General features: G+C 41.4%; 1 protein-coding gene across 11 annotated transcripts in view; it reads right to left on the bottom strand.

The window, feature by feature from the left end:
• The window catches only part of VPS13D (vacuolar protein sorting 13 homolog D), a 269,200-nt gene that overhangs the window by 172,748 nt on the left and 71,779 nt on the right, over positions 1-24,673 (bottom strand). For all 11 annotated transcript variants that reach the window (XM_070474310.1, XM_020897781.2, XM_020897934.2 and 8 more), the window contains 10 exons: positions 23,418-23,630; positions 17,309-17,574; positions 16,015-16,148; positions 13,347-13,502; positions 11,936-12,146; positions 11,349-11,423; positions 8,080-8,286; positions 5,872-5,961; positions 3,164-3,304; positions 796-918 (listed from right to left, as the gene is read on the bottom strand). In XM_070474310.1, the coding sequence (XP_070330411.1) occupies positions 796-918; positions 3,164-3,304; positions 5,872-5,961; positions 8,080-8,286; positions 11,349-11,423; positions 11,936-12,146; positions 13,347-13,502; positions 16,015-16,148; positions 17,309-17,574; positions 23,418-23,630 (1,616 nt within the window). The remainder of the gene's footprint in view (positions 1-795; positions 919-3,163; positions 3,305-5,871; positions 5,962-8,079; positions 8,287-11,348; positions 11,424-11,935; positions 12,147-13,346; positions 13,503-16,014; positions 16,149-17,308; positions 17,575-23,417; positions 23,631-24,673) is intronic.

Below are 24,673 nucleotides of genomic sequence, written 5' to 3'. Positions count from 1 at the left end.
GTACACTAAGAAAATCCATCTTCCCGTGACACGTTTGCAGACCAGATGGAACAGTTAAGTATTCATGAGCTATGTGAAGTCCGGCCAAGACTCTCCAAAGAAACCACACTGAAAGAGCTGGGGCTGAGTTGAATTTGGATGACAATGGCTTGTGGAACAACTAAGGACCATGCCGTTGGCCATCACAACCTCCCCAGCTCTGAGGAAATCAGAGCTCCATGGTGAAGCGTTAAATAAGGAAAGAAAACATTGTTAACAGAGAACACACTGACTTCTCTATCTTTCAGAGGCTGGGCATTCAATTCTTTTCTCCTTTATAGTACAGGCCCCCCCTTGAAACAATTGCTTCCACGTGGGAGCCCGCCCTCCCTCTTCAAGAATATATCCAAACTCTCTAATCTTTAGATTTAGAAACTTGAAAAGATGTTCTTCAAGATCGAGGCCCAAAGCCCAGTCAATTAAACTGTTCTGCTGAGCAAAATACAAACTGACCATCGGCCGCCCCAGTGCATTTCCAGGTACCCCAGTTTATGTGCCATGTGACCGGAATTGAGGAACGGTGCAGGGCGAGTCCTTCTTCTCCCACAATGGTGGAATGAGAGCTGAGAGGAAAAGTTCAGCGTGTTGTGCCAGAAAAAGAAAGTCCCTTCCACAGACTAAAACAACTGTAGAAGGCAGTCAGAACTTCCTGTAGGTTTTCCATAGAAAATGATGGTTCTATTTTAAATTCTCACTGAAACATGGCTATTGGGGTCAAAGGTGATTTAGTCACACATGTGTAGAGAAAAATCTTACTTTGTCCAAAGCATGGAGGATCCACTGACGAGCCCATCCAGTCTTCAGATGGGGTGGGGTCTACTTCCTTGTCCTGTTTACAGTAATCTGCCATCCACGATTCCTTGGTACTTATGTATTGGTCTAGGAAAAATTCCCCAAAGGTATTGAGAACACAAGTGGTAAAGATTGAGAGTTCAAGTCAGGCCAATTCAATTCAGCAAAACAAGCTTTTATCAAATGCCTGCCTAAATGCGGGGCCCTATGCTAGATTCTGAGAAAGCTGGTTTCTTGAAGAACCTCATGCTCCACTGAAAGAAATGAACGTTAGCAAAACAACCGTCACCACAAAACTATCCCACAATGTGAAAGGAGCTAAAAGAAAGATACAAACAAAATGCTATGGGAGCATGTAACAGGGGAAGGTTTATTCTGCATTGGCGGAAGTGGAGGAGCGCACAGCCAAGTACATGGCAATCACCAGAGACGTGAGGACCTTTGTTCTGGGTCTTGAAGCAGGTAGGGTTACCAATAGGACTAGACAGGATATTCCAGGCAGAGAGAACAGCACATGCAAAGACTTTAAGATATGAAGGCACACATCACACTTAGGGAACACAGAATACTGTGGTGTGACTCTGGTACAACATGCTGGGGTACGGAGGATATAGCAAAGAAATCTAGGAAAGAGAACAAGTTCCTTTGTGAAGAGCATGGCATGCCATGCCAAGGGGCAGGGTTTGGAGGAAGAAAGACCAGCTAGGAGGCCACCAAACTCAGGAGGCTGAAATCCAGCTGACAGTTCTCCAGAAGTGGCTTTACTTTTTCAACAGGAGAATTATAACAGGAAGAGCAGGTTAACAAACTTATTATGTACCACACTTGGATAAAGACTTTCTTTACTAATTAAAATATCACACTTTTTTTTTTAATATCACACTTTTTAAAACAAGGATGATTAGTTTCTGGTTTTCAGCTCCAGTATTTGGCTACAGAAATTATATTTCTTTAAACACTAAGAGGTCACAGCAGTGTTTCTGGATTTCAGCACAATTTTAGAAATAAGAAATTAAAGGTTAAAAAAATAAAACAGCTTTACCAATGACAAGAATGGTTTTTAGAGGATATTTTTAATTAGACATTTTAAATTAAATACTCATAAGAAATATATCAATAGAACTCTTTTGTTTGAGGTAAGCTCTTATTTACCATGGCTTTTCAAAACACTTTCCCAAACTTCATCTAAATTTCCAGATGAACAAATTATATAAGAAATAACATAGAAGCCAAAATAATATAGAAGAATCATGAGATCAATTTACCATTACATTGCTCGTATTAATGAAACCTACAAATGTAAAACAGTGTTTTTAAAATCTGGGGATCAATAAACTCCTGGTCTCGTTTCACTACACATTCTCTTAACTCTGACAGGGAATAACCAATGGATATTCTACGAGACTCAACCCAACAGATACCCTGAACAAAGTTCACAAATCTGCAGGACAGTCTGCCCTCCATGTCTGCGGGCTCTGCAGGCAGATGTGGAGGGCCCACTCTATTCACCGTACTAGGCCATTTTACACAAGGGACTTAAGCAACACAGATGTGGACGGGGGCGGGGGAGGCGAGGGGCAGGGAGTGTGGTGCTGGAACCAATCCCTTTGGATACTGAGGCACAACTGTAGCATGTGTTACTATCACTCAAGACACTACAGTGTTACCAAAAATCAGAGCTTACAGATCAGTATCTCAAACAGTGAGTAGGTTTCATGGTGAACAAAGGCGCTATCTCACTGTGTGATAATTTACTATTCTTCTGATATAAGGACAAGTATAGGGACAAGATTCTGACTCACTACATCGAATCCAGGAGTGTACATTTCAGTGCTCTCAAAGACACTTTCAGAGTTCATGCCATTAGCTTGACAATCCGTTAACCCGGTGATTTTTAGAGTTACATCAACAGAGTAATTGATGAGAAACAGCACAGACAACTGACCTTGCTCTAAAGACAATCAAAATCATACATTTCAAGAATTATTCTGTGAATAGGGTGAGAGAAATGAATCTAAACTCACTTCTAGGACATTTAATAAACCCCAGTGACCAAGCATCATGGGGAGAAAGTTCGTCATGGACATGGGTATTTCTTACAGGGCATAACTCTTGCTTGAGCACCGAGAGGACCAGCGTGGGATGCCACCTCTGGAAAAACTGGGTGAGGAGCACCATAAGGCCAAGTTAGGGTTTATCAGGAAAGCAGCTGTGAGGAGTAAGTGACGTCTGGTACAGGCCCAAGTAATTGTTAAACCAGAATTAACAGTCTTCCAGACAAGGGATTTATGCACAGAAGGGTACCAGTGTTCAAAAGACAACTTTCACTCACCAATTAGCACAGAGGTGATGTTGACATCCAAGCGCTGTTTGGCCTTGGCTTCCAGCTTCAGTCGAGGAGGATGGAGACGACTAGCGGCCTGTTGTTGCCAGGATACGGAGCATGGCCAGGGCTCAATAAATGGCTCCCAGCCTAGCAGAACACAGGAAATAAGACATCTGCTCAGCAGATACCAAGAGTTTACAGGGGAACACCGTTCACAAGTGGACATACTATGGATAACAGCTTTCTATTTCCAACTTGATTTCACGCAGAAGGCACCCTCTTTAGCTGCAGGTTATCCTGCAGATGTCTATGCTGTCTCAAGGACATAGGCAGTAGAACACATATACACCACAACCATGGTCTTCCAGAGGTGGGGGGAAGGCAGGCAGGCGGGAGGTGCCCTTTTCTATTAAAGAGCAGGCAAGCCCCATTTCTGATACACTCAAAAAAGTCTCAGACTCAGGTTGGAAAAATAGTGTCAGTGGCTGAAGTAACTATTAAATTTAATTACCTTCTTACATCAAGAATCACTGGTTGAATAAATAGGTATATTTGGCAATTCATTAAGTTTTTCGAAATTTTCATCTTAAAATGTGTCATATGTACAAAAGGTATATTTAAACAACATTTATGTATGGTTTAAAGAATAAAATCACTGCAAACGCTCATGTACCCTCTACTCAGCTTATGAAACAGAACATTATACGTGCTTTTGAAGCTCCTGAGTATCACTCCCCACCAAACCTCTCCCACTTGACCCCATTAGCTTGAATTTTTAATCATTCCTGGGTTCTTCTTTGTAGTTTTACCACCCATGCATACATTTCTGAAGAATAAATACATTAGTGTGTCCTGCTAATGTAGGGGATCTTCACATAAATAGAATCCAACTGTGTGTATTCTTTTGCAAGTTTCTATTTTTGATCAATAACATGTCTTTGAGATCCGCTCACATTGATGCCATATATCTGTGGCACATTATTTTCACCACTGAGTTCCAATCCACTTATGAACATACCACTTTATCTATTCTACCGCTAAGAGATACTGCACTTGATTCCAGCTTTGCTGCTATTTGGAAGACCGCTACTAGAAGCAGTCTTTTTCACTTGTTTCCTAGGACACATAGGAGACTCTCAAGGGCACAGATCTAGAAGAAGTATGTTGAAGGGTTGCCAAGTACGCTTCTAGGTCACGTCAAATTGTTTTCAAAAGTGGTTGTCCCAATTTACAACTCTGACCGTAGGAAATGACACTTCTATGGCTCATATCTTCACCATACTTAGGTCTGTCACACTTCCTTTTTGTTCATTTGTTGGATGAGAAAAATGGTATCTTGCTGTGGTTTTAAAGATGGCTTTTCAAAACCAGTTAATTTTTCCCTAAACACAATCCACTGGCCATAGATGAGGTGATTTACTAATACAAATCCAATCTAACATGTAGCTTAACATTGGTACGTTCATCTCCTCACGCCATTTAGTGCTTAGTGACCTGAATGTGTTCCTGCAACTGTAAAAGTAAGCAATATTTGCTCTGGGAAAATAAATGATTCTCAAAAAAAATAGCTACCATATGCCCTGTAAAACTTTCTCTCAACTAGTAGGGCTGGGACCATTATTCTGAAGTTAAACATTTTGAACAATTAGGAAAAAAGAGTGTGGCGTTTAAGTGAATCCAGAACAGAGAAGGGAGAATGTTAACTAACATATAAAATTGAATGTGACACGTACTCTAGAACAATTAGCAGGCAGCAAAACACACTGGAAGCTTAATTTTCCACTGACTTCAAAGGCAGCAACCGCTCCTCAACACTACTTGGTTTACTCTGTCCAGACCTACAAAGAACTCTCTTTAAAGGTAAAGAATGTCGCAGCTCAAACTGCTCAGCCCTGTTACTGGATTGTTCTTGAATGTCCATCTGCATAGATCCTTACTCTGGTCTTTCCAGTGAAAGGAAAGAAATACGAAAATGACTTGCACTGTATCCAGGTTTATGTCTCTGGAAGAACAGCTTGCCCTGAGCAACCACGTTCTACTTTAGGGAATACAAAAGGCAGGTTATACTCATTTACAAGCTTCCCAGGTGACACTAATGGTAAAGAACCTGCCTGCCAACACAGGTGACGTAAGAGATTCAGGTTTAATTCCTGGGCAGGGAAGATCCCCTGGAGGAGGGCATGGCAATCCACTCCAGTATTCTAGGATTCTAGCCAGAATCCTAAGGACAGAGGCACCCGGCAGGCTACAGTCCATAACGTCACACAGAGTCAGACACAACTGAAGCGACAGTATGTACGCATGCAAGGCAGGTTATGTGCTGTCACTGACTCAGTGCTCTTCTAGAGACAAGCCCAGTAGGAAGTGACGAGGCCTTAAGTTTAGAATGTGTGTGGACTTAAATCTCACTTGAAAGTTAGCTACTGTCAGGGCCAGATGAGTGATCCTTCACTACTGAGCAATTTCATGTTCTGAAATGAGCCAAACTCCAGGATCAAAAAGAATTAACTATGAAAACTTTAAATAATTCCATTGTGACATACCAAATATATTTTTAGAAATATGAAAAAAATCTGTACCTTTTGTGCTCGTGCCCTTATTTTTCATCTTTCCCTGTCCTGTCCCACTCCTTTGCTTCATATAAGATTTATGTAGAGATAGGCCCAGGCAAATGCTAAAGTGTATGTTTTAAATCCCGTGATAATTATACTGACCTGACAGAGCACGGTTATAATAATCTCCAGAAAGGGTGAAGTGGGCGTGGCCTTCGGGGCTAGTTCTTACATGCTGCAGAAAATTCAGACCTGCAATGAAAGCAAATCTTATTTCAGCAGTGGGGCGGAAACAACCAAAACTTTCTGTTGCTGACACAGCATATTAAAGAGATGTTAGAAAAATAAACACAAAGATGCAGAGGGCAGGGACAGAGGTGGGAGCAAGGGTGATCAACTGTATGGTGATGGAGAGAAACTAAACTTTCGGTAGTGAGCACACTGTGGTGTATACAGAAGTGAAATACAAGCTTGTACACAAGAAAGCTGTGTGTTATAAACTGATGTTATCATAATAAAAATAAAGACCTGTTGTGCACAGTCACTTCGGTTGTGTCCAACTCGCTGCAACCCCATGGACTGTAAGCCACCAGGCTCCTCTGTCCATGGGATTCTCCAGGCAAGAAAACTGGAGTGGGTTATCATTTCCTCCTCCAGGGGATCTTCCTGACCCAGGGATTGAACCTGCATCTCTTAAATCTCCTGCAATGGCAGGCGGTTCTCTATGACTAGCACCAACTGAGAAGCCCAAAGAGCTATTAGTTATAATTAATACTAATGATCTTCTAGGAGAACACACAAAAGATTGATATTTTGCTCATCATGGGATTTTTATTTAATAAATTCTGACTTTTAAAAATATTGCATTAAAGTATCATTTATCTTAATCACTGCTTTTCGTGGTTGCCCTTTAAATGTTGTGAATAAGGTAAATGCCTCATTTGTCTCCCCACCAATCCCAGCCCCAGCAACAGGGAACATAAAAAACACATTTTTTCCTGAATATCTGAAAAGAAGGTAGTGTAATGAGAACAGTTATGCTCTCATAAATATTAGCTCAAAATGTTAAGATTACCATAGAAAATTAAAAATTATCTTCTGCAGAAAAGACACTCACGCAAACAGTCAAAATTCCCATTGTTAGTTTTAATCAAGTGGCCCTTTGGTGCCTAGAAACACAGAGAAAAGGAAAACTCCCAAACAGTGTGTAAAAGGTTGAACAAAATCTCCAGAATCGAATTTTCCTTGAAGGGAAAAGTGACTTACAAGATCAAAATGATGGAAAATTAAAAGTAAACACAGAAGTGAGATTTTCCTTTACTCTCTTTAGTGGCTGCATCTAACATGGCTTACAATGATGTGATTGAGGATAAAGCCCTTCTACAGTCGTACCCACTCTGCTGAGGGACAGCTCTCAGAACAGGGTTTCTCTTCCTATCTGGCCCTATGGAGGAGACAATGGGGTGAGCTTTCTAACAAGCCTCTGTATTTTTTAATTTTCAAAAGACATATAGCATGGAAACCCTATTTTCTATGCTTATCTTTTAAATCCCTTTAATAACAGTACTCCCTACAATCTTTGGGCTTCCCTGAAGCCACAGGTGGCTCAGAGGTACAAAATCCACCTGTCAATGCAGGAGACATGGGTTTGATCCCTGGCTCAGGGAAGATGGCAACCCACCTTCCTGGAGAAGAAAACAGAAATCCACTTTAGTATTCTTGCCTGGGAAATCAAAGGACAAAGGAACCTGGTGGCTTATAGCCATGGAGTCACAAAGAGTTGGACACGACTTAGCAACTAAACAACAACTACTACAATCTTTAGAGACATGAAAACATAAACAAAATGGAGAGATCAGGAATTATTTAACTAGGGCTGTTTATAGAAAAATGGCTTCCCATGTGGCACATCCCACGTGGCATAGTGGTAAAGAATCCACCTGTCAATGCAAGAGACATTAGAAACGTGTTTGATCCCTGGCTCAGGAAGATCCCCTGGAGGAAGAAATGGCAATCCACTCCAGTATTCGTGCCTGGAAAATTCCATGGACAGAGGAGCCTGGTGGGCTACACTCCATGGGGTCACAAGGAACCAGACACGACTTAGTGATTAAGCATGGACACATGTTAACAGAAAAGAAATTTCATCAACGACAATTTCTGTTATTCCCAACCCACAGTCTGAAGGCCACATATAGCAAATAAATACATGTCTTTAAAATAAAAATAATAGGAAACACATGTAAAACCATTATCTAAATCTCTCCCATGCTAATGCTATTAGGTATGGAAGAGCATCAGTAACATGAAGAAAAGACGGCAGTCGCTGCCGATCTTGGAGATGAACCTAAGGGTTGGGCGATCACTCACGGGAGAAGGTGAGCTCGGCTAGAGGCACGTCGCAGTCCATGCAGTCATCGATAAAGCAGATACACACGCTCTCAGCTTTCATCTCCACGCCCGAGATCAACCGGGCCGGCGCCGCCCCCTGGCTCTGCTGACTGTTGGAGGCCAGGGAAAGGGATGTCCGGGGTTCAGCATTCTTGAACAACCAACTGGCTGCTTTTTTCAGCTGACCTGTGAAATCGAAAGGTGATCAGTTGGACCTGTTCCCACTGCTACTCAAGCAACTCACAGGGGAAACAGAGAAATACATTTGATAGGGACCTACTAGACAGTCCAAGAGAACCTTGATGCCAGATTGTAGTCTCAGACACAACAAGGAAAACGAAGCACAATAACAGGAATCCTGCTTTTTTAGCGAACAGAACAAGGCCCTCTTTACTACACACCTCTACTCAAGTTTACCATATGACCTGGCTCAAAATGCTTGCAGGAAGCCATCCTTCCTCTACTGTGACATCTGCTGGAGGAGAGGAGGAAAGAGGAATGGAGAGGATCCAAACTTCCAGGTGCCACTCGGTACTCAAGCATTTAATCTTCACTATGTAGTTCTGCATATTTTGATGTGCTGCTTTGTAACTGTTCTCAAAGGTCTTAGGTTGTACATACTTGGTCTTCTCAACCATGTATGTACTGTAAAACTATTAAACAACAGCCCCCTGAACACAATCAGGTTGCCAAAGCTAAAAAAGAACAGAACCGAAAAGCAAAGCAATGCAGCCCCATACTTATAAATTACCAGAGGCCAGTGCATGTAACAGTGGCGGGTGGTTCAGGGCATAGGCTTTGGAGCAAGATGGCCTGGCTTCTGATCCTGCATTGACTAGATATCAGCTCTTGGGCAAGTTGCTTGGTCTCTCCCTGCCCAACAGCACCCACTTATAGGACTGCCATGAGGAAGAAACAAGTGAGCACCTGGGAGGTTCTCAGATCAGAGTCTGGCATATAACAGAGGCTCTATAAACATTAGTTGGTATTATCGTCTTTATTATTGGTGGAACTAAACCTCAGTTACTAAAGAAATAAAGAGTAACAAAAATCCCAAAGGCTCTTAGAAATTTTTTAATGTGTTTGAATTGTTAAAGAGTAAAAAAAAAGAAATGTAAACATTAAGGGATATGAAGTTAATTACACCAAAAGCAATGATGATTAGGAAAAAATGAAATTAAAGCACATAAGATAATTAGGCCTACCTTCCAATTGTTTTCAGAGGTAAAGGATAGGTAATGCAAACAATCATGTGATAAGACCACACAAGTGGTCAAAGTTTAACCTGGTACAATCCTTTCAGAAAAAGATTTGTCGACTCAAGTAAAGAGCCTCAAAAAATATCTATATCCTCTGATCCAGTTTTTACTATACTAAGTCTCACTGGTGGCTCAGCTGGTAAAGAATCCGCCACCAATGCGAGAGACCTGGGTTTGATCCCTGGGTTGAGAAGATCCCCTGGAGAAGGGAACAGCTACCCACTCCAGTATTCTGGCCTGGAGAAATTCCATGGACTGTATAGTCGGACACAGCAGAGAGACTTTCACTTTCACTTTCAAGTGTCACTACCAAAGAGGGACTTCCCTGGTGCTTTACTGGCTAAGACTCTGAGTGCCCAATGCTGAGGGCCCAGGTTCAATTCCTGGTGAAGGAACTAGATCCTGCATGCTGCAACTAAGACTCCTTATGCCATAACTAAGAGTTTGCAACTAAAAGATCCCACGTGTGACAAATAAAAAGTCCCAAATGCCATATCAAACATCGAAGACACTTTGTACCAACGGTACAGTCAAATAAACAGATCTGGTGCAGTCAAATAAACAAATTTTTTTTTAAATCTCACTACTGAAGAAACTAAAAGAGATGTAGACAAAAGTTCATACACAAAAATATTAATAACAGAATTGTGTATAATAATGAAAGAATGAAAAACAGCTGAAGAATAAATTATAATACATCCTCAGATCAATGTAAAAGAATCGTTTACAAATAATTTTAATGACAAGGTACAATGCTGCCAATATTACATTAATAATAAAATTGTAACTGTAATTCTATAAAGTATTTGCAATACAATCTACCAACATGTATAAATACCACATGCACATATGTGTGTGTGTGTGTGTGTGTGTGTGTGTGTGTGTGTGTGTGTGTGTGTGTGTATTTGTTGGATACATGAGCATACTGTTTTATTGCACTTTGCTGATACTGCAGTTCTTACAAATTGAAGATTTGTGACAACCCTGTGTCGAGCAAGTCTATCAGCACCATTTTCCCAACAGCATACATACACTGTTCTTATAGACATAATGGTACTGCATGCCCAACAGACTACAATACAGTGTAAAAGCAACTTTTATTCACACTGGGAAATCAAAAATTGTGTGTGACTTGCTTGACTGCAGTATTTTCTTTATTGTGGTGGTCTGGAACCAAACCCCTAAAATCTCCAAGGTACGCCTGTATATAGTACATAGAGAAATAAAAAGGGAGGATACACACCCAAGTATCAAGACTAGGAAAAAATACAGTTTTTGTTCTATCTCTGATTTAAAGACAAGGAGAGCACAGAGGGAGGTGGAGAGGTGGTGTGACACAGTGGAAGGAAGATGGGCACACCTGGCTTTAAACCCATCCCAGCCCCACGCTAAAACATAGCCTGAGACGAAACCATCTTACCAAACCATCTGGGCCAGCTTCCCCATCTGAAGTGAGGCTAAGAACGCCACGACCAAGGGAATGAGGATTTGACAAGAAACATGACTAGGCACAGAGGAGCTTGATCAATGGCCAAGCTGATCACTGTCACCACCATTACCACTCCCAGTAGCAACAGTGCTAACATCTACAAGGCACATGCTGTGTGTTTTGCATAGAGTACTTCTTAGCAACAAAGGACCAAGGGAGGTCTTCTATCCTCACTTGTGCAGGTAAGGAAGCACTGGAACAGAGAGGTCAAACTTGCCCAGGTCACTAACAAGGAGCCAGTAGGGAACAGCGCAAGGATCTGAAGCCAAGCAGTCGATCGGCTCCAGAGCCCACATTTACGTCCACCATAAAATACTGCATCCCATTATTACTGGCCCAAGATTATATTCAGCCCACAGAAAACCACAGAGGGCTTTCAAAACACACTCCAGCTCACTAAGGCATCCATGGGAGTACGGGAGGAAATGGAAAGATAAACATTATCAAACATTATTGTTTATCAAGATAATAGATAAAGGAAAAAGCCTTATTCAAATTACCTTGACACACCAAGAGAGCTTTGCGGCAATCATCCATGCTAAACCCCAGCTCCTGCAGTCTAGCCAGCTGTAACTCTACAGGAGGAAATGGTATATATATTTTTATAAGTAATTTAATGTAAATTAACCCACAGACTAGCTGAAGCAAAAAAAGAAATCAGAAACTGGTGATTCAGTCATTTCACTTCTATAGGCAAAAATGAGCTCCTAATTGGAAGTTATCAAGTATACCCTGAAGTTTTTAAGTCTTTTCCCTATATTGGCTGTGTTTTAAAAGCTTAAAACTGAAACTCAGTATTATTATCCATATACTTTTGGAAGAAAACAAAGTTTAAAACTAAACCTTAGCATTACCCGTATCTCTAGAAGAAATGGTAAAAGGAAAATTACTGTAGGTTAGAATAGTTGGTTTGGGGTGTTTTCTTTATTTTTAAAATAAGAATTAGTCATACTTATGACTTAACAATTATACTTAATGACAGACAATTATACCCTGAATAATCTAACTGTGCAAAAGAAAATCTTAAACATTAAGAAGACAGGGAGTTTGGGGGAAGGTTGGACAGGTTTTATGGTTAAATACCTACCCAAGACAGGGTCTAAAGTGTGTCTTGTCCCTTCTCTGACCTCCTCGCCCCCTCGAGAAGCACCGGGAAGGTAGCTGTGAACGGAGCTGGCCTCCAAGGCCACCGCGTCTGGCACCGCAGCGTTAGCTTGCTCTGGGATGGATTTTGCAATGGCAAGAAACAGCTGAACATCATTATAGGAGAGTCTGATATCCAGGGCCTGTAACTGAATCTAACAAGATTTAAAAGGTGGCAGTTTTTAAAGCTGCAGTGGCTTCTGTATCCACACCTCTCAGAGGTACCAGTCTAATTCTGGTTCTAGAAATACAACAGACACTTCCTCATTTTGAAGACTGGGGAGATCTTGAAATCAAGCACGAATAGCCATGAGGTACGATGTCTCAGATGTGAGGTCCAATGTCACAAAACTGTACCAAACAAAAAATACTAAGCAGGCAAAATTACTAGAGCACTTAATATTTCGGTAGAATGATTTTCTTACAAGTGTATACAATCATCAAAGCAGAGAATCAGAGGAGGGCAATCCTTGCCTCCTCCAGAGCCAATTAGTAACACTCGGTTAATCCATTTTTCTTTGATCTATTTAATTTTTTAAATTTCTGAAGCCAACTGACCGCCCTACAAAATTTCTCTCTCCTTTATTCAAACAGAGCCTTAAATGAGTCAAGTTCTATACTAGTATTTCTGAAAATCTGGTGTTCCTCAGCCGTGAGCAATTCAGCTACCAGTGGAAAAGGCTGTACAGACACCAACACAAGACCACTTTAAAATGGGATGTCGGCTTGAAGTCTGGGTATAGTGCTTTATTTATTACTTACTTTTATCTTTTTTTTTTTTTGAAGCTCCAAAATCAGAATGGCTTTTCTCTTTCAAACCTCCTACAGTTCAAATGGATTATGAATTAATTACTCCCTCTCTACCAAAGAAATAAAACATCCAAGCCTTAACTGGTCCTGGCCTGGCTTCACCTGCTCTGCTTCTCCTCTCCCTCCTCCTCACGTCCCCAGACTTCTTGCAGTGAGACCTCCCTCAGTCTCAGCTCTGCTGGGCCACTTCTACCCCTGACTTTGCTGCTTCCTAATTCAGAACTGCTCTCCTTCTTAGCCTATTTACATCCTACTTCCCCTGATCAGACTGTTCTTTTGTTTCACTCACAATCAATATCCCTAACTATGTTGAACTCTGCTTTCTATAAACTTTCATTGAACTTCAAGATCATACCAAACAACCAAAAAGTCTTTCATCCTCCACAAGACTGAAAGATCTTCTAGGGCAGAGACAACGTCACATGTATTTTGTATTTGCTGAAGTAATGGAACTGTTGCTGAGTCTGGCAGAGCAAATAAGTAGTTCAAGTAAAGGGAAGTGTTTGGGAGAGTCTCGGTGTGTTATCCAGACTTGTCATCATTACCTCTAAGATGGGAGGAAAATCTTCGCTATTGAATGCATCCATCAATCCAGAACTATTCTGGTAAGAAGAATTTCCCACCAGCTCCACATGAATTTGTACTGGATCGACGATTGAAAGAGCTGTGTCGTGCTCATTCCCTAGTCGGCACGAAAACACCTAGAGGATGAAATGAAATATGGCGTGAATTAATATCTGATTTAGGAAGTCTCACCACCAGAAGAAAAAGGGGCCATCTTGGAAGCCATCAGTCCTTTCCTATAAAAGACCCGTAACAACCACTGAAATGAACACTGTGAAGAGTGAGGCTGATGCCCTCACCCGCTGCCAGCAGTACAGTGCTTCACCCGTGGGAAAGGCAAGTTTGGCAACACATAACAAGAAACTTAAAAATCTCACACCCTTTGATCCAATAATCCTACTCTTGCTGGGAACTAGTCCAAGGAAGTAATCAAAATATAGAAAAATTCTCCGAAACATCATTTAACACTAAACAACAACAAAAAAAAATTAAGAGAATCAGTGTTTTCAAGATATTCCCCATCTACTAAGCAGAGTATTTTGCAGCCATTTAAAAGTAACAGTTTAAAAGACTACCTAGAAAGGTAGGAAAACAGTTACACTACCAGTTGTGAAAAAGCAGCCCAATCAAAATAACATTATGCCAAAACTATAGGGGAAGAAACACATCAAAATGTCAAGACAGATTATGTAGGTGAGATAGGTGATGATAAGTGGTTTTTCCACCCATTCCCTAATTTCATGTAATATAGTTGTTACTATCATAAGTGAAAATAAATATATTAATCATTGAAGCTATGTCAAAGGTACACAGGGGTTCATTATATTATTCTGTTTACTTTGTGCATGTTTGAGATGTTCTAATAAAAATAAAATAAGATAAAACATGTTTATGGGGAGAGAATAGGGACGTAGGACACCCATTCCAGGACCATATTATGCTGCATGCTCAGCAAGAGCAGAGGAGGAAGAAGAAAGCACCGCTTTAGTCTCCCGAGCTCCTTCCTCTTTTCTGGCATTTTCTAAAGAAGGAAAAAGAAAGTGAAGTTGCTCAGTCGTGTCCAACTCTTTGCAACCCCATGGACTGTAGCTTACCAGGCTCCTCCATCCACGGGATTTTCCAGGCAAGAATACTGGAGTGGGTTGCCATTTCCTTCTCCAGGGGATCTTCCCAACCCAGGGTTCAAACCTGGGTCTCTTGCACTGTAGGCAGACTCTTTACCGTCTGAACCACCAGGGAAGCCTGGCATTTTCTAGAGCCATTGAAAAGCATGTGACACCAAAGTCCTCTGCTGTATTCAACATCATTTTGCCTTCTTTACAAATTCTCCCCCAAGGATGTATTAGGGTAGTCTTAAAATTCAGATCCAACTGTGCCACCTTAAGAACAAGACTGAAAGGAGTTTCCAGGAAGCTCGAATATTTTGCCATGGAGTTTTTCTAAGATTCTGGAGCAGGAAAGTTCCATTTTCCCTTTTTCTTCCCCGGCTTCTGCTACACAAAACCCAGTTGTACCTGACAGTTCATTAATCAATCACCAAACTCCCATTCAAAGCTGGTATTGTGGGGGCTTGGAAAGCAGACGAACTGCAATTTCAGGACCAAGTCACATCATGCTAGCAGGCAGATCCTTCCTCTCACACTGAGGTTCCTTTACATGAGAGATACAAGTGGTAGGGAAGTAAAATCTCCACAGGTTGTATTCAGCTATTTCTGACCAGAAAAAAAAGTACCATCTGCTGCTGAGGGTGAAAACAATTTTTGCTCCCTTAACCTCTGAAATAACACTGGAAAGAACTGGGCATGAAAAAGTTTAATCATAAATGGGAAGCAAATGGTGAGTAACTCTGACCAAATATTCTAGTATTCTAACAAGAGGAATATTAGCGGAGATCAGTGACAAGAATATTTGCCAGAGGAGATAATAATCTGCCTCATTTCTTCTTCTGTCTCCTTTCTCCTTCTGTCTCCACATATCCGGGCTTAAGAAGAGACAGAGCAGTTTTTTGCATAATATTGTAGAACGTAATCTTCTGGCTACAAAAGCCATCCCAATCCAAATTATCTCCTTCACGAGACTGAATCAGAGCCGTGAGCATCACAATTAGAGATTCAGCCCTTGAGGTCAGGGCTGACTCTCCAGAGGTGCCCTTTAATAGATCAGATATTCCTGGAAGGATAACATGGAAAATCTCTAACACTTTAGTATCACGTTTCTATAACCAGAAAGCTCTAGGTCTTCGCGAGGACAAGCACTCAATGTGCGGAAGGGGATGCAGGAAAAACAAGGACCCCTTCCTCACGCTCACAAATTAGCCAGGGCCTAGACCCACAGAACCAGGAGGACATGACAAGGAGCCTGTTGCGGAAAGGGGGATTGAAAGAGCTTCCTTGAATGTTCTGAGGAAGACTGGGTCTAAGAGAAAGAGGTACAGTCCCTCCACACATTCACAGCCTGACCCTGGGGGCCTGAATTCACACATTAGAATAACCTGGTAGATGTGAGGAGGAAATGAAGAGAAGAGGGCAAGGGTCCTCTGGTCCCATTGATTATCACCCTGAAGGAAAGTTTAGGAGGTAAAATTATTCTCCAGCTGCTTTTCTCTTAAGCCAAACATTGAGTGCTTCAATCAACACAAAGACTTCTTACCTCAATGCCAAACAAACTTCCTGAAAAGGGCCGATCGACAAATCGGGGCTTGTAGGTGAGCACAGTGGTGCCTTTGAGAATGATGGCATTGGTATCGAAGCAAGATACATCTTCAACGACCACAAACTCCGTGCCTGGAAAGAACAGTGTCGTCAACTAGGGCAAAGCTGGAAAGTGAAAGCAGCAGATGTCGTAAACCAGACAGCATGTTTACTGGGTGGGGGGCTGACAGGTCAGCCAGAAAGATCGGATGTCCAGAATGTCTGTCGACATTCTGCTGACACCCTGAGCAGGTCCTGCTGATCTGGCCAGGCGCAGCTGAGCCAACACAGCACTGCACAGACATAAGACCGGGACGCACTTTCTCTCTTTAGAATGTAGTTGTATGCTAGGTCTCCTGGGAGGCAGAACAGACACTAAGAAGCTCGGGAAACCACTCCTTCTCCAAGCGACGATTTGTTTTAAATTCCCAGGAAGCAGATTCAGATACTGATGTTGGTCAGGCAGCAAAGAGCACCAGGTCATATCTGTGTAAATGTTCAGGGTTGTTTACAAAGAATGTGGACCACTTTTTTTGCTTTTTAAATTGGTAGATACAGACAGTTTTCTATTCATCTGGACATGGACATGGCAAATTTACTTTTTGTTTTCATCAAAAAACATGTATAAACTGAACTTTTGAAACTAAATCTATTTTAAATGCTGTGAGCTATCCAGATTCTTTCAAATCACTGTGCAGGAGATGGAATATATCACAAACATAACAATAAATACACATATATGTACAGATGTGCTGTGAGAGTCTACTAGTTAACAGAAACCATGGTAAATCTGTTTATAAAGGAAAATATTCTTTTTGTAAAGCCAGCACCAATCCCCTCATTTATTTATCTTCTAAACTGAGATTTTTCACATACCACCTTTGCCTAAACTCAGCAAGGCACATCTGTTGGGGCCCTGGAGATCAAACAGAAAATTGAAGCCAGATTTAACACTGAGAAAAAAGACCATTGCCCAGGTGGGTACTCAGGCCAGGCACAGGCATTGGGGGGGCGGGGGGGGGGGGGGTTGGTCAGAGGAGAGGGACTAGATCTTGCAGCCTTCACTGTGGACCAGGCAATTCCCATCTGAAAACAGAGGTCAAGAAAGTCAATAGTTGTTAGTCTGCAAATTGTGGAAACACGTTAAGTGTTCGTGTCAAAATGCAGAGGCAACAGAAAAGCCATATTGTAAGACATAAAATTAGCCTAAAATCGAAACCAAGAATCAGTGACTCACAACTACATACACTTACCTGTTACGTTGACCTTGACCTCCAGGTGCCTTTCGGTGGACACAGGAAGGGAAGACCGCTTGGTAACCACTCCACTTTTCACAGTTTTGGGGATTACAGCAGACTCGCTGCTCGAGTTACGGTGGCGAGAAGGAGTAGCTGTAGTTGGCTTCTTAGTATCACTGGAGGTATGGAGAAAATCGTGCACCAGCAGCAGCCAGTCAAATATGAGAAATACACGGAGATTGTTGAGAACAACTGTGAAACAGGAGGAATCCTTTGTAGACCTACAAGAAAGAAGATCACAAAAATAAAATAGGAAAAGAGGAACATGACATTTCACTAACCTGCAAATATATCACTCAGTTTGGGCAGGTGATACTCTAGCATTTTCTTTTTTTTAATTTTATTTATTTATTTATTTATTTATTTATTTATTTGTGGCTGTACTGGGTGTTTGCTGCTTTGTGGGCGTTCCTCTAGTTGCGGCAAGCAGGGGCCACTCTCTAGTTGCAGTGCTTGGGTTTCTCATTGTGGGGGTTTCTCGTGTTGCGGAGCATGGGCTCTAGGGCACATAGGCTTCCACAGTTGTGACAGGTGGGCTCAATAGTTGCGGTTCCTGGGCTCTAGAGCACAGACTCAATAGCTGTGGTACACAGGCTTAGCTGCTCTGCACCATGTATGATCTTCCCAGATCAGGGATCAAACTCATGTCTCCTGCATTGGCAGGTGGATTCTTTACCATGGAGCCACTAGGGAAACCCTACAGCATCTTCTAAACTAAGCTTTGAATATCAATAAATTCTGACCCCGAGTCTAATAAAACATTCAGTATGTTTTCAAAAGTCAATCATATTTTTAAACAAGAAGGAATGTATTATAAGAAAGCAGTAGCAAGTATGTCATCCTGCAGTTCTCAGACATCCCCATCTCAGGTGTTTCCATCCCCTGGGAATCATCTGGCAATGTCTGGAGACATTTTTGTCACAAGTGAAGGGGTTCCTGTAGGTATCTTGTGGGTATAAATCAGGGATGCAACTAAACAATCCATAATGTACAGGACAGCCTTCATAACACGGAACGATCTAACCTACAATGTCACCAGTGCTGAGTTTGAGAAATCCTGGTGTGGTAGAAAAAGGATGGGCTTAAATCGTGTCACTTAAAAGCTGTGTTATCTTGGGTAAGTTGTCTACCTTCTCTGAGCCTCTTTCCTCACTTTTAAAAAAAAATTTTATCAGAGTATAGCTGATTTCCTTATCCAGGGATCTTCCTGTCCCAGGGCTCGAACCTGCATCTCCTGCATCAGTAGACAGATTTTTTACAACTGAGTCGTCAACAGGTTCAACCCTTGGGTCAGGAAGATCTCCTGGAGAAGTAAACAGCAACCCACTTTAGTATGCTTCTCTGGAAAATCCCACAGAAAGAGAAGCATGGCGGTTTATAGTCCATGGGGCAAAAGAGTCGGACCTGACTTAGTGGGACAACTTAGCAACTAAAGAACAATAACAAAATAGTTGATTTACATTATGTTAGTTTCTGCTGTAGAACAAAGTGAATCAGTTATACATATACATATATCCACTCTCTTTTTTAAGATTCTTTCCCTATATAGGTCATTACAAAGTACTGAGTAGAGTTCCCTGTGCTGTACAGTAAGTCCTCACTAGTTACCTATTTTATATACAGAAGTGTGTACCTATCAATCTCAATCTCCCAATTTACCACTCCTCCCCCTTTACCCTGGTAACAAGACAACTGTTTTCTACATCTATGACTCTATTTTTGTTTTGCAATTAAGTTCATTTGTACCATTTTTTTTATATTCCACATACAAATAATATCATATATTTATCTTTCTGTTTTCTCACTTATAAACCGAGCAATAATAAAACAGTAAGCGAGAAAGCACCAGGCACATATCAAGTCTGATAAATGTCAGTTCTCTCCACTACAGGCTGTTTCTACAAGATCAGCGAGGCAGGTATTCTTTCTTCAATGTCTAAGATCACTTCTTTATAAACATCAAATTCACATACTAGTACATGATGGTTTCTCTGGCTGGAACTAGCCTGAGACCCCAGATCTTTTAGCCAAAGAGGGAGGACAAATAAGATGATGCTTACTGTGGCTGACACCCCAAGCACCCTAGAAGTAAAGCTGCGGGAGATGGGGAGGGGGTACTGGTTTTGTTGCCATTATTACCAAGTCTATATTTGAGGTGAAAACCCTAGAAGGACTCTTAGGCCTGGCTTCAAGCCATGGTGTGGTCAGGGCCTTATCCAGGCACTGTCAGTATATTAGTGGGCAAGACTAAGAAAACTTAGACTTAGATGGGTAAGACAAGAAAAATGGGCAGGGACACCCCTATAGTTTTCGGGGCTGAACTTTGTTCCCAAAATCGATTCTGGGGCTCTGGCTGCTACACACACCTGCTTCACGGCCCTAAAAGGGGCTTCTATTCAGGAAAAGTTGACTCAGAGATTTTTCTTTTTTAAGGCTAGCTTCTCTAGTCTCTTGTTGCTCCTAAACCTGGCTCACTGCCCCGAGAAAAAGGGCACTGTAGTGCGTGTCTCCTTCATACAGACACAGCATTTTTCACAGAAACACTTTACCCTTTTGTAATAGAGAAAAAATGTTGCCCTCAGTAAAATTTTTCCACCCCATTTTGAACACAGATCGTCAGTGCTATGAACTAACTGGAAAGTCAAAATATGTCTGATCCCTTTTCTGGAAAATATTTCAAGCCTTTAAACACTGTAAAGTGATTTATACTTGACACACAAAATCCCAACAGAAGAGCAATTCTTCTTGAGACACAGAAAGCACTCAAAGTTCCAATCAAGAGAACACTTTAACCCTCTCACTAACAACAGTATTTCTGTTAGCAAGAACCAAGGTGGACAATTTTATTATTAGCCTCTGAGAAATTATACACCTTTAGTATATAAATTTATTAATATCTTAAGACTTCTTGTATATTAAAAATATAATAGGTGGGACAACTAGTTGATATTGAGAAAGCCAGTTCAATAACAAAGCAAACCGAAAAAAGAAACTGTTTCAGCAGATGGACCAAATGCATGCAAGCCTTCTGTTCAAATAAACATCATCTTCCAACAAAGGCACTGCAAGTCACAACCAGCTTATCATCTGACTGCAATCAGCCCAGTCACTAAAATGTGGTGGGCTTGACAATTGTTAGACAAGACACAGGCTTTAAAATCAGAGGCCCAAGCCTGAGTTCTGACTACTTCACTTACTGGCTATGTGATCTCAGAAGAGTTACTTAACCCCATCCAAGGTTCTATGCCTATATCTGTAAAATGGGGAAGAAGTCACCCACTGGAAAAACTTGTGAGAATTAAGTTAAAGGCAAGTAAAGTGCCTGACCCTTCGTAAGGCTCAGTAAGAGGCAACTAGCATTCCCATTACTAAACTGTTTTAAAGTTCATGCAAGGACTTCCCTGACAGTACAGTAAAGAAGAATCTAACTGCCAATGCAAGGTACATGGTTCGATCCCTGATCCAGAAAGATTCTACATGCCACATGACAACGAAGCTCGTGCACCAGAACTACTGAGCTTATGCCCTAGAGCTGGTGAGCCACAGCTACTGAACCCCTGTGCTTCAACTACTGAAGCCCATATGCCTACAGCCCATGTTCCACAACAAAAGAAGCCACCACAATGAGAAGCCCACTCACTGCAATGAAGAGTAACTAGCCCTAGAGCAACCATTAGCCCCAACGGCAGCTAAAGAAAGCCCATACACAGCAATGAAGACCCAGTGCAACCAAAAATAAAATAATTAATACACTTTTTTAAAAGCTCATGCAAAAGTTTAAATATCTAATTAGGCAGAATTCCTAAACACATATGGAGATCACGACCCCTCCCTAGGAAAACTCAACCCTGAGGAATTCACTGAACAGCACACTGAAATGTCACACATGTGCAAATGAAAGTACAATTTTAGTAAGGTTTTTTTTTTTCTCTCTTGCCTAAACAAGAAGTTTTCCCCAACCTTTTTAGTTACTGGTTTATATATTTACAACTTATTCGATGACATTAATCACTAATAGAATGAAACTGACATCAGTTCCAAAGGTCACCTTTTGAATTTCTATCGATCGTACCTAATTTTTCAGTTTTCAGGTCTATGCCCACTTAGTCAAAAAATTTTACAGTAGTGTATCATAAAATAACATAAGCTACATCAGGAATGTAACAGCTCCCATCTATGCCAAGCAGTAGCCAGAATATCTTGTTTCATTACATGTTGGTGGTGTTCAGTTGCTAAGTCGTGTCCAACTCTTTTCCACCCCATGGACTAAGTATGCCAGGCTCCTCTGTCCTTCACTATCTCCCAGAGTTTGCTCAAATTCATGTCCATTGAATCACGATGCTATCTAACCATCTTATCCTCTGCCTCCCACTTCATCTTTAGCCTTCAATCTTTCCCAGCATCAGGATCTCTTCCAGTGAGTTGCCTCTTAGCATCAGATAGCCAAAGTATACTGTAGCTCCAGTTTCAGCATCAGTCCTTCCAATGAATATTTAGAGCTGATTTCCTTTAGGATTGACTAGTTTGATCTCCTTGATGTCCAAGAGGCTCTCAAGAGTCTTCTCCAGCATCACAATTCAAAAGCTAATTTCCTTTAGGATTGACTAGTTTGATCTCTTTGATGTCCAAGAGGCTCTCAAAGAGTCTTCTCCAGCATCACAATTCAAAAGTTCTTTGTTGCCCAGCCTTCTTTAGGGTCCAACTCTCACATCCATACATGACTACCGGAAAAACCATAGCTTTGGGTACACAGATTTTTTTCGGCAAAGTGATGTTTAATTATTGTTGTTGTTCAGTCGCCCAGTCATGTCTGACTCTTTGTGACCCCATGGACTGTAGCATACCAGGCTCCTCTGTCCACCACTATCTCCCAGAGTTTGCCCAAATTCATGTCCAATGAGTCAGTGACGTCATCCAACCATCTCATCCTCTGTTGTTCTCTTCTCCTCCTGTTCTCATTCTTCCCCAGCATCAGGGTCTTTTCCAGTCAGTCAGTTGTTCACATCAGATGACCAAAATACTGGAGCTTCAGCTTCAGCATCAGTTATTCCAATGAATATTCAGGGTTGATTTCCCTTAAAATTGACTGGTTTGATTACCTGGCTGTCCAAGGGACTTTCAAGAGTCTTCTCCAGCACCACAATTTGAAGGCATCGATTCTTTGGCACTCTGCCTTTTAATTATCACCTCCTTCCTATGAGGTAGGTACAGTAACTCTTTTCAACTTTATAGTAGATGAAAATGCAGGTGAAAGAGATGAAAAAACTTGTCCTTGGACACATTACTAGGAAGTGGTAGATGAAGGTTTTGAGCCCAGATCTATGTGATCCCAAAACCTACGCTCTTTTCACACACAACAGTGCCTCCCATAATGCCAGGAAGAAAAACATAATCTAGTTCAAGGAGGCTAAATCTTGTTTTATATGGAGAAGTCAGTCATAAAGACCTGCACAGATAACGTGATAATGTAAGTTAACACCACATCCCTTCTATCATTTCTATAGACCAAAAGACGTTTTTCCCCTTAAATGAGTATAATTTCTTCCTTCCCCAAGTCGCTTTACATATTAAAAGTCTACAGCTGATGGGGGTGCTTCCCAGGTGGCACAGTGGTAAAGAATCCACCTATCAATACAGGAGATGCAGGTTCAGTCCCTAGGTTGGCAAGATCTCCTGGAGGAGAAAACGGCAACCTACTCCAGTATTCTTGCCAAGAGAATCCCACAGAGAGAGGAGCCTGGCAGGGTATAGTCCATGGGGTCGCAAAGTGCTGGACACAACTTAGCAACTGGGCAGGCACACACACATACACATCCAATAGGGAGGCTGATTTTAAGAATCTGGTTTAATCCTATTTTCCTTAAGGCAACAGAGACATCTTTTGGCCAGTCAGTGAAACTGCATGATTACTTAATATACAGTACACTGCACTGATAAGCCATTATTTATTTCTCAAAGATTGCTCAGTCTTTTGATGCTCTAAAGCCTACATGGTCTTGGCCCACAGGCCACAACAAGGTATATCATGATAAAGAAAGGCAAAGTCAAGGTCTGGATCTCCCACCTGAAGTGCAGTTCGATCTGAATGGAGCCTTGGGTGGTGCTGCTGCTTTTAGAGGGCTGAAAGATGCAGGTGAACACATTGGTCACACCAGGACTGGTCTTCTGCCCAGCAGAGCGGGTGTCAAAAGCCATCATGGAATGGGAAACCAAGTTAACGGACTTGGTTTGGTTGGAAAAGCTCTCATAGAGCAGTTTACACTTCTTGAAGTCAAATCTATGGGAGAAAGCAGACAAGACGTTGAATGCTTCCATTTTACAAAATTACATATGTTTAAGATAAAAGAACAAAATCATAAATATGCCTAAGTTCTATGAAGGAGATAATTTCACTCAGATCTCTCACTGATTTTAACAGTCTCCACAAAATGGATCGAAGTCTCACTTTGCCTTGTACCTTCTTTCCATTTCTAAGGAGACACTCTTGTCCATGGGAACTTCATGGGGAATAACCTACCACATATTTGTTGCATGCTCGGTTTGTTAGCATTCTCATTTCTCACCTAAGTTTAGTAAGACTATATATTTGTAATAATCCCCAAGGGTGAGGGTCCCTTTAGTCCTTCATCTGTCAACTCCTGGCCTGCTTGGAGGAGTCTCTCTCCACAGTCTGCTGAATTTTTATGCAAGAAGTTCCTGGGAACCACCACCACAATAACACTTTTCATGGAGAGAAGTAATGCAGCTCATCTACCAACAGAAAATGCATCTGCAACTGCCATTTTTTAAATAACAGGCAGAGCTGCAATGGGCAGCTCTTAATCACTCAGTACCATCATGACAATTCAGACAGAATTACCCCATATTGAAAGAAAATAAGAACATAACCAGTCATCAGAAAAAACTGCTGGTTCACAAGATAATCAATCTGGGACCCCAACTCCACCATATCATGTTCTCATTAGCTGAGTTAGATACCTGGATGAATTTTTAAGGGAAAAACAAAATAGAAGACAGAGTGTGTCCCATAGAAAAATTACGAGCCTTGAGGTCCTGCTTTCAAATACGGAACCACTTTTCCAGTCATATGATCTTATACTAGTCAAAAACTATCTGGAGAACAGGAGTAATATCTACTCAACTTTGCTTGGCAGTCAAGAGATGAAAATGTTGTCAAGTGTGAAAATACAATGCTCTCTTGAGGGTTCTATACCACTAATCACAAATTCCTGGTCTATAGTAACCAAGAAGACATAAGTTAGTGAACTGCTGGGTGAGCACATGCCTTACCTAAAGGCCACCCAAGCTTCCACTCAGCTC

Source organism: Odocoileus virginianus, chromosome 11, assembly GCF_023699985.2.
Source record: "Odocoileus virginianus isolate 20LAN1187 ecotype Illinois chromosome 11, Ovbor_1.2, whole genome shotgun sequence".
Taxonomy (NCBI): Eukaryota; Metazoa; Chordata; class Mammalia; order Artiodactyla; family Cervidae; genus Odocoileus; species Odocoileus virginianus.
Note: the sequence above shows the minus strand (reverse complement) of the source record. Positions and strands in the feature narration are given on the sequence as shown.